The sequence below is a fragment of the Morone saxatilis genome, unplaced genomic scaffold (assembly GCF_004916995.1).
Source record: "Morone saxatilis isolate NCDOM2014 unplaced genomic scaffold, NCSU_SB_2.0 Contig6, whole genome shotgun sequence".
In the NCBI taxonomy this organism is placed as follows: Eukaryota; Metazoa; Chordata; class Actinopteri; family Moronidae; genus Morone; species Morone saxatilis.
The window spans coordinates 8,132,700-8,143,954 of NW_023340206.1; the positions used below are offsets into that span (position 1 = coordinate 8,132,700).

Here is an 11,255-nt window from a genome sequence, read left to right on the forward strand (position 1 = left end):
CAGGGGCAGGGCCTCGGCCATCTTCCCCCCCGAGCCGAGGGTGGTGGAGGGGGGGGTGTAACGCCGGCCGGGGGCTGGGTCTGGGGGAGGATAGATGAGGTTAGTAAAATTCCTTTTATGCTGCAATAAATATCCCCAGATTGGAGATGTTTTGTGATAGAAAGACAAATACCAGAGGAGGTGAATCGTGCAAAAAATTAGTTAATTAATCGATTCATCTTATCATTCAACTATTTTTTTTAAAGGCAGTGATTCCAGCTTCTATATGAATACTTTTTCTTAGTCCCCTATAATAATGAATTAAATATCTTTGGGTTTTGAACTAGACAAAACGTCCGAAGACGTCACTTTGGGTTTTTTAATATTTTCTGACATGGATTAATGGAAAACACAACTCATAATCCTGTATATTTGTTATATTTTATCTGCACTCTGACGCCACAAACAACTTTAATTGCTAAAAAAAAGAATGAACTATTGTTGATCTGGTCTGAATCCTTTTCTTTCTGTAATAGAAGCTTGTGCACATTTATGTCAGTTATCATACCAAGACAGCTAGATGACTAAAATTTTTTTTTTTAAATCACTGAAACAGAAAGAAAGAGGATGCATGAAATCAGACATAAACACAACCACACAGATGAAACTCAAAGACATAGTGACACACGCACACAGTCATATTCAGTGCATGATGACACACACTGTGGTCACACTAACTTAAATACCAGAGTGTGTAGTCATGAATCTAAAGACAGCAGCAACACTACTGCACTCACTGCCTTTTTGAAATTAAATTGAGGGTCGCTACTTCCAACTTAACATAATAAAGAGAAGCTCATCTGGTGAGAAAAGTGAATGAACCAGAGGGAATCTGATAAATGAGTCTGTGCCTGCAGCGTCAGTGGCTCTTGTTGGTTTGTCAGTCAGCCAACCCACAATTGAAGCCACATGCTGGTGGTTTGGAGTTTAGTTCACGGTTTGAAACCGTCCTACTGCTACTATACTGTACGACTGCAACCTCGCTGAGAGCAGCGGCCAGCGGTTTTTACACAGGGGAACATTAATATAGTTGAGATCTGGAGTCAAAAATGAGCGCATATGGGGTCTAAGACACTAAAAATTTGACTGATTTCTCATTTCTGGAAAGCTGCAGATTGATACACCAAAGCTGAGCAGCTGCACAAGCTGAAGGACTTCAAATGTGAAACTCTGGGGTCGACTGTTTCCTTTTTATCATATCAGTATTAGCTGTGAAGCATTCAATATAGGTGGAATGTCTTTATCTTTAAGTACACAGAAGTTATAAAAGTAGCAGTTTTTTAAAAAGAGACCATGTCAAGGTAGCAGTGGGGTTGTAGATTGTGCTTACGGCCCGGGTCGGCTCTGCACCAAAAGGCTGAACCGTCAGAATTTGTGCCGTTGTGCTTCAATAGCAGCTAAATGAGCTGAGATGAACTTGCAACAATGGTTGGTAGGTGATGTTGGATCATAAATGTTTATAATTTTATCAGTATGTGGCACATAACCTGGTCGAGAATCTCATCATTTTGTCAACTTTAGTTTAACTTTTTTATGAAGGTTTTTGCATGAACTAATATCAAAGAAACTGGATGAATTTAGGAAAAAAGCAGCAAAAAGAGACGATAAAAAACAAAAGAATGACTTTTGTAGGATGCCGGGTATATCCAAATAAATTATATAGAAATGTATAACAAGTTTTATTTTGTTTTAAAAGTCTAATATCACTCCTAGAAATCTCAAGAGACTCAATACATTGTAAGGCATCATAGTCATATTATAATATATATATATAAGTGTTTTCAGAGCATCAAAGTGTATAAATATGAGTGGGCACTATATGGGAACTTTTAGCTTTAACATGATATTAAACGTGTTATATTGTAGGAAGGATTTTAGTATTTGGATAGTTAACCTAGAGATACAGACAGTTTATAGAGTATTTGTAACATTTGCCTATAGATGTTTAACAATTCATGAACATACCCTAAGCAAAATGCTTTCTGTGCATAACCAAACCTTTATGTGGGAAACACCAGCTAATAAGCTGTTGAAATGTTACAAACACTCTACAAACTATCTGTAGACGGACTATCCCAAATGAAGTGGAATAAAGATTTTTGTTTATAATCTTTTTACAACGCACACTGTGGTTCCAGTACTTCATATTGACTATCCGATTTAATAACTGACAAATTATAGCAGAACTGTCAGTGTTTGTGTGTGCGGTTTTACAATGGGAGAAGTAAGATTAAGTCTTAAAAAGAGAAGAAGAGTTCTAAATTACATGAACACCACATACATTAGGATTAAATCTAAAGGGAAACAGTGCGAGGTTCCTGAACACAACACTATCATAAACGCACACATAAAAGAATATTTTCAGCCAGTGTTTCTGCTCTTTCTTTTTTCTTTTATGAGCAGATGACTCGCACATGTTGACTTGAATAAACAGGACAGTTCCAGCTCCGGCATCCGATGCAGAGTAACGGAGAGGATGGAAACTTATGGATGATTTTGTTGAATTTGTCCCTCACTCATTGCATTATTACAGACCACGTTGCTGGATGTGATACTCTAACACGCCCAGTGTCATATAACGCCCCACAGGGTTAATGTGAATGAATAAATGCATAAACAAATGACCTTTACCGTATTTTGCGTCCCACAGGAACACCATTTGTGCGCCACAGTGCGCCCACAGATACTCAACTTCCCCGATCTTTACTATAAACCTCCCGATTTCGTCTTGAAAATCAATAAACAGATGTGTTTCTGTTCATTCGTCGACAGCTTGTCACGTTGTGGACTTCTTCTTATCTCTCCGTAGAAAGTGGCCCAGTTGCGGTGCTTTATCTCGTCCAGACGCGCCGGGTTTCAGCCTTTGTGCGTAAAAGCCCACAACAAAACGATGTCCAAAGCAGATTTCCAACACTTGGGCAAAAACACAAAAACTGTGTGTTTCTACCTTTCGGAATAGAAGTCAGTGCGAGACTTGTGATGGATTTTTGGAAAGCTCCTTCTGTCTCCTCGCAACTGAAATTAAGCTTCCACACGTTTGGCATCAAAAGTGGTCAAAACAGGCAGACAAAGGGAAAGTAAATCTGAAGTGTTTTACTTTAAATCTCCTTTCATCCTGCTTTTAAAAGCCTGTACCGAATACACCGACACATACGAGCCGCGCTCCCTCTCTGCTCCCCGGCTATGTCTCTCTCCCCTCCCCTCTTAGATGAATGGACATCCCCGCTGACAGCGCCAGGCTTTTACCGGCAGACCTCGTAAATTTGCATGTCATCTGTGCGCGGAGCAGCTCTCAGCCAATGGAGAGCCTCGCCGTTAGCTGTCACTAGAAAGGGATTGACCTATCAGCGTTATGTCCGTCCGAGAGTAGGCGGGGTTTAGGAGAGAAAGAGAAAGGGGGAGTAACAAAAAAGCAGCGCTGCACTTCCTCTTGCGTTTGAGAGGACTGCATCTCTTTGAATGTGGTCAAATACAACATTGTGACATAATGCAGGGTCATGTTGTTGAAACTATGGAATACTGTGTGTATGAAATCTGAACAAGAAACTAAAAGAGTGGGCAAAAAGTGCCGATAAATGCGTATAAAAACACTTTCTCCACATTAAAATTACAGAATTTGATAAAATGTCACAACTTATTCCAAAAAAACATTTTCCAAATCGCCCAAAATCAACTCTGTTTAACCCTCAGGAGTTATAAATGTGGTTGATGGCAAAGGCAGTGCATCCAAAGCATGCTGTCAGTACCGGATATAAACGATAGAGGGCAGTAGGTGATCTAAGTCATGACACTGGCCTCGTGTTTCCTCCTGAAACACTGACTGAATGAACGGCAGCAAATCACCATCACAAAGTACACTGAGTGCTGAAGCCAGAGTCCATTTAAAAGAAATGTAGTTTATGACCAACAGAAAAAGTTAAAGTATGACTTAAAACATGTCCTGAATTATTTTGAGCCACTTTTAACTTTAATATCCCCCACCAACTGCAGTTTACTTCAATAAAATCTCATTTTCTTTCTCTCAGGCAGATCACAAATTATGATTTAAATTCACAGAGAGACTACTTTTTGTCCATAAATTTCAAATCATTTTTACAGAAGCTGTACTCTCTCTTATTGATTAATGTGTTCGCCTTATTAAGTTTTAGTTTGGTCTTATCTATATTCATGATTTGCATTCAGACAGCATTATTTTAAGGTGCTATATAGATTAAGAATAAGATTAAATCTGATTGTATCAGAAAAAGTACTCATGGTTGTAAAAGTACATTTCTTTTGAATTCTGATTTGTGGCATATTTTGTTATCTGTTGTTTGTGGTAACTCATTATTATTGCTCAATGGTTGAATAAAGGTTAAGAAAAACCACAAGATAAAAATACATTTTTTTAGCATGGCATTCATTCAAATGAGGATAACTTAGTAGAACAAATTCATTCATCTTTTAAGAAAACTGAAAATTAAATTAAATGAATTCCTTATGTTATGGCTTTAATTCTTACTCAGCTTATTCTCATTCAAACAAAGATGAGAACTGTGTTTCACAAAATACTGATTTGTTACTTTTGCCATGACATGATTATAATGGAGAAATAATAATAAGTGATGAAATATGTTATCTCCAAGAAAATTCAAGTATTGGTGTTTGAGGTAAATTATATTAGATATGGCAACTTAAGTTTAAGATATAATACTAATTTTAAATTTCAAAAAGGCTCTTAAGAAAAGTTACTTTTATAAAAAAAAGAAACGTGTGTACTCTGGCTCAACGTTAAAGGTATTTTTTGGTTCCCACCAAACTTTACTTTACTGGTTAAGCGTTGGGTATACAGCATCCTGTGCACCTGCCTGTTTCAGTAAAGTGTTTTCGGGAGTCAGTCTATTTGATTTGAGTTAAATCAACACGCTGTCGGATGAGTTTTAGGGAAACGCCAGTCTGCCTCTGCAGCCATCCCACTGTAGCCAAAGGGGGGATGATAAAAAATGTAAATGTCTCCACTCTCGTCTTGGCCTGAGGTGGATATGACGTGATTTGCCCTCGGAAATATCCATTTTTCACTTCCTCGTCGAGGACCTATTTGTCCTTTTTCTCTTGTCATCTGAAGATCATCTTTGGATGAATTCAAACATTCCAAAATTGCATGCTGAAAACTGACTGTCACTGATTGTTATATTGCATAAAAAGTTAGAAACAAGATGAACAATGAAACTAATAATTTAATAATTTGTAACACATTTTCTTTACATTCTTCTGCTTGTATTCAGTGCAGTTTTCTAACAAACACAACAACCTGCAGCTAAAGCACTTCTGTCAACCTGCAATTTCATCAAAGTTAGTGTCATTAAATCTGACACTGGACATTTATTCCTCATAGAACCACACTTATAAATAATTCAAACTCTGGAGGATGCTTTGAAACTATATATCTGTGAAAAATTTAGGCATTATGCCAAGTGTACAGATTCTATAGAAACAAAGGGAGTTTAGATGCTCATAGCAATTCATATTGTCATGTATCATCATACATGTATATCCTGTTGGTTATTTGTGCCACTGTGTGAAAAAACTGCTTTAAGATGCGTTGTGTTGCCACAAAATGTCTGAAATTCTAATATTTAGTTGAAAATGTATAATAGATGATTTTAAATGCAATTCCTGAATTCATCTCGGATCACGGATTTTGTTCTGTTTTGACCATAACAGCCTTGCTGTAAAGTCCTGTAAGACTTGGAGATTGATGTCAAAGTATTTGTGCGAGGGGGAAGACATTTAATTAAAAAACTGTATAAATGTATAAATACACAAATAAAACAGAAAAGGAAGAGAGAAAGTAAGAAACAACACGACAGAGGGACAGGAGTTAGATTTCGCCCAGCCAGCGTTTCCCACTGACTGGCTCGTAATGTGAGTCAGTGTCCTCTGATCCATAATCAATATGCAGTCACAATCACCTATCAAAGTTATTGATACCAGCATTGCTTCATATTATCAGCTGCAGTAGAAATACTTTTTCATTTATGGATCCATCAAATAAAAACCAAAAAAGATTCTTCAAATTAAAGATATATCAAGGAAAACTTGATTGATTTAAGATTACAATAATTACAAGTTTTTCAGCTTGTAATTGTTATTTAATTTCTGGTCCATCAAGGCCTATGATTTGACAAAGGCTTTCTAATAATGACAGGAATAACAAAGGATATTGTACCTGAAAAAATAATGCCAAAAAGAATTGCACATTGGAAATTTCACGATCAGCCTTCAAAAGCACATATTTTCTGTTGCGAACAAATATGTGTGTTTCTAAAATCCTGCCACCAAGCCAAAATAAAAAAAACTATATGAGCACCAATCTATGATTACAACCACAGCATTAATTTACTACTGCTGGACACTCAAGCTGGTTTGTTACTGTCTCGACCCTCCAGTTCTTTTTTACAGTTTTTTACAATGATCATTATACATTCTCTCCTAGTGCCCAGTTCAAGTCAGACAGGTTCACTACAAAACATTTATGGACCCTGGAGCTGATGCAAAATGCCAAAAACCTGAAAAAAATCTAATGGAACACCCCAAGGACACGCCAAACATGATTTTATACCACTGCAAGTACTTGAAGTTCAGTGTCAGCGGTTTTCTTTCTTATCTAATTCTCAAAACAATTTCTGCACATGGTGACTATGGTATGGTTATGTTTAGACTTAGGCAACTAAAACAATGCTAATTGCAAGTCTGTGAACTCTGGTGGCCTGCATGAAAACCCAGCCTCCACATCCTACATTTCCAGCAGGTACATCAAGGTTACTCTAATCCAGTATTGGCTCTGAATGTTGGAATTGCACTTAAATTGTGATGTGAGGAATTTTCCATTTAATTCCTAGAGAAACTGGGGTCTGGAGGATAAATTGAACCCTGTGAAGAACCAGATAGATTCCTACAACACCCCACAGACCTCTAAAATCTCTCTACTCATGTCTTGAGTAACACCTACAACTCCCAAATGAACTCCTATTACCCACCTGGGACCCAAAACAATCAGAGAACCGCCTATGAAATCCAAGAAAGAAGCTCTAAAGCTCTGAATCATTCAAGAAAAGAAGAAGTGCCATTGTAGTTTTAAAAATAAAACATCTGAGGGGTTACAGTGTGAAAAGCTTCTTGGAACAACACAGTCACAGAAATTAACATTGGCTAATTATGGCCACATATGATGTGAAGGCACCACAACATGCAATACTGGACAAAAACATCAATGAACATTGAGTTCAACGTAATAAAAACAAAAAAGTGCCATGACGAGACCAGGTGATAATGATGACTATGAGGTGTCAAGAAGAATTAGCTTTACCAAAGAGTCCGCTGCCTGTCCGGCCTTTTCTCATCAGGTACATGGCCCAGGACAGGGGGCCAGAGCTGGAGAATGCCCCAGGGTTCATGCTTCAATCCTGGGTGCAGAAGCAGCAACAGCTGGGGCCAAATGTCCGACACCCACAAGGAAGAGAAAAGATGGTATCAAGAGAAAGAATAATAAGAAGAGGAAGAAGAGAGAGAACAGCAAGAGGGAAACGAGAGCGAATGGGAAGAAAAAGAAAAGGTAAAAAAGAAAGACAAGGAACAAATTAAGTAATTTTTTTCACTTTATGTCAGTCCAAAGTCCAAAATTAGAAGCCAGCAAGAAAGAGAGTCAGAAAACTTGTTCGGCAAAGAAGAGCACTAGCCTATCCTCACCTTCACGAGCTGCTTTTATACCCCTCATTCATTCCTCATCCCCCTTCCCCCCTCCCTCCATCTCACCCTTCATATTAGTTAAAATCAGAAAAAAAGTGAGGGAGTAAGAAGCAGGGGAGAGAGGAGAAGGAGGAGGTGGTGGAGAAGGAGAGGAGCCAGTCAAGCTTAATTCATTCCCTCCTTCTCTAAAGCGTAGCCACGGGGGACACGACTCCACTTTGCCCTCAGGCTCTTTAAAGCTGCTAATTTCATTTAGCTACTCAAATGATTTTCTCCCCCCCTCCTCCGTTCTCCCTTTACTCCTCCTCACCCTCCCTCTTCCTCGCTATTGGGAAGTTCTGGTTAAAAAAAATTGAGGTCACACACTTATGTGATATATTGTTTGTTTGGCTCAAGCACTGAACCTGTCGAGCTGATTCGTTAAAACTTTATTTTTGTAACCCTGTTGGTATAGACATTTGCTTGTTCAAGGTAACACCACTGTTACCATCAAAGCACTAGTCAACATGTCTTGTAGCAATAATAGTAGCTAATGTTCGGTGACCAGACAAACTGGTTTACACAACGGTTTTGATAAAGACAGAAAAGTTTTTCCTTTGCATTTTAAAAAGGTTCTGTTTCATACAGACACGCTGTGAACAGGTGTGGTGGAGCAGAAATATAAAGCGGCATAAAAGGAAAAGACCTTAAATTTGTGATTAAAAACAGTAAGATGTAAGGAGATATGTACAACCACTGGTCAACACCAACTCCACATTCAGAATGTAAAACTAAAGTTTAATTGTTTTCTTGCTCACAGAACCATTGCTCTACAGAGAAGCTCTACCAACCTCAAGGTGACCACTATGACACACACACACACACACACTGGTGGACAGTAAGCTTCCCACAGCGACTCTCCCAGAGGCCCTCTGGCTGGTGACATCACCACAAAACAGAGAGAGTGTGTATGCCAACTGTGACTGTGTGACCAGCAGCTCCCTGTAGCCCTCAATGGCAACCTCAGACCAGTGTGTGTGTCACTGGGTTATGGTGAGCCACAGTGGTCGTCCTGAGGTGTGTGTGTTGTTCATAGTGAGCCCAAACCAGGCCCATGAAAGCTCAGCTTATCCTGTGTGTAGACTGACGGTAAACCATAAAACACAACCACTTTGGTAGGCAGATGGAGGGTTTGGTGCAACAGAAAGAAAGTTTCCCTTATTCTTTTGCTTTTATATTTGTAGTTTTTGTGTAAAATACAACATTTGATTGCAATTACAGTGACAAAAGCTGATATAAAAACCTTATTTCCAGCTCAAGTAGCTGCACAAAAAACGTTTTTTTGTATATTTTGAAGTTAAGTCTAGTTATTTAGCTACAATTCACTTTTCTTTAGACCTTTCTGATTTTTGTTTGGTAAATAAAATCCACCTTTTTGAAATCTAAGACCTGCCTCTGGTCAGTCACTGAACAAAATAATAAATCTTACTCAAAACATTTTAAGTATTTAAAAAAGCTAGGACCTTTTCTAAAACTATCTGCTGACAAAAAGTGAGTGTAAAGTCCATGTATATGAACTGTATGACTGTAATTTACAACATAAATAGCTTAATTTAAATTACTATATATATTATTTATAAATAAATACATATATTCATACTTTGCACTTTACTTTTGGCGCTACAGTTTTTTAATAACCTCGCCTTAATTAAATAAAATTATATTGACAGGCTACAAGTTACACTGTACATATGTCTCAGGTAACTTGACAAAATAATTTGAGCTAATTTTGTGTTTGATGTGTTCCACACAGCTGATATTAAAAATAAAAAATAAAATCTCTCCTTTTCTTTGTGACTATCGTTAAGTTAAAATAAAGTAGTAACTGAAGCAAAAGCTACTAGGGGACTGCAAAAAGGGTGAGTGTTTTTTATTATTTTTTTGGAGAGAGCATATATTTGTGTTTTTATTAAAGTTCAGCATCTCAACGTGTAAAATGAAAAGAATTTGATGAGTTGTCGAAGTGTGAAATGATGATAAAGTTCTGCCTCCGCTTTACTGCCACATTATTTATGTAAAGTCCCTGATGCATATTTGTACACACAACTTCATTGTGAAACTGAACTATTGTTTAATTTGAATCACAAGAATTGATATTCACGTCTCAAGTAATCAGTAACGTCTACAAAGGGATTCAAGAGGACAGTAGTCACAGTGAAGTGGAAATAGAAATAAACTCAGAAATAAATGACACCTCTCTCTCTCTTGCTCTCTCTCTCTCTGTGTGTGTGTGCCAGCGGCTGTCTGTCCCAGTCGTCCCCTGAGCTGAGGCCACCCTGAGGCCAATGACAGTGGCATGGCGAGGATCAATACCACACACACTCACACACACTGCCACCCCGAGCGAGGGATCGATGGGAGGATAGAGAGAGTCTGGGGAAAAGGAGACGTCCTCTGGTTTTATCTCTCTGGTTTCTCATCAGCACCTTTAACACCTCATCTCGTTCTATTTAAAGGATAATCTCTCTCCACATGAACATCCATCCATTTTAGTCCTCTCGTCGGACTCTAATGAATCTTTGCTGCTTTGAAGAATTATTTTGAAAGGGAAACCTTTTTTAGAGAGAAGGAATTTAAGGGAATAAACCAAAATCATTTAAGAAAGTTTTTTATAAAGTGATCAAATCAGCTTTTTAGATCTGGCTAGACTGCGGTACATTGATACGCTCATTTTCTTAAAGACAGTAATTATCTTTCATACACTGAGTGTTCTCGGTGTAATATTAGTCATCACAAGTTGCAAAAGGTTGAATTTTTTAGATTAAATCAGCTTCACTTCCTAAAGCATCAGTACCTTTAAAAGGTCCATCAATCACATGAAAACATATATCCATATACTGTGTTTGGACCTTCACAGAGTCAGCAATAGATTTATTTTTACACATTTACTTGGGAGTAATTTCTAGAACCACATTTGTGGTTTTAACACATTTCTTCTTCAGATTCAATTTTTAATTTCAGTTTGATAAGTAACTTTTTACAGCTGTCTTGTGATTAACACTTTAAAATATGTCTCATGAAATATGCTTTAAATTCTTATTTTTGTAATTATAACCATTATATTCTTCTAAAGCGCATCAACCAAATGAGGCATTTTGTGGAAAAATTTAACAAGTCTCATTTAATTTGTTTACTTAGTCATGGTTTCTGTCTATGCTTATGATATTTAAGTTCTTCCGTTCTTCCATTGCTTTCTAAACATGAGCAAACCAGTAAAAATTGTCAGATGGAGACAAAAAAATGAATATTTTGCATTTGAACTAGGTGTAGGAAATCTACTGATTAGTGTTGAAAAAAAAAAAGATAGGAAGTCGACATGGACCATGGATGAGTCAGTTCAGACACTTCAGTGGCTCAGATTTGTATCGAAGCACTCTCATCAATTGATCAGTGACGGAGGAGTTAGCAATTGTCTCTAGTTAACAGAGCAGCCAATTCTATCTCACATA

General features: G+C 37.7%; 1 protein-coding gene across 1 annotated transcript in view; it reads right to left on the reverse strand.

The window, feature by feature from the left end:
- The window catches only part of runx1 (RUNX family transcription factor 1), a 25,653-nt gene extending 22,406 nt beyond the window's left edge, over positions 1 to 3,247 (reverse strand). Inside the window, exons 1-2 of the mRNA XM_035678072.1 lie at positions 2,671 to 3,247; positions 1 to 80 (exon numbers count right to left, since the gene is read on the reverse strand). Coding sequence (XP_035533965.1) covers positions 1 to 80; positions 2,671 to 2,698 — 108 coding nt within the window. The 5' untranslated portion in view covers positions 2,699 to 3,247. The remainder of the gene's footprint in view (positions 81 to 2,670) is intronic.
- Between the last annotated feature and the right edge of the window lie 8,008 nt (positions 3,248 to 11,255).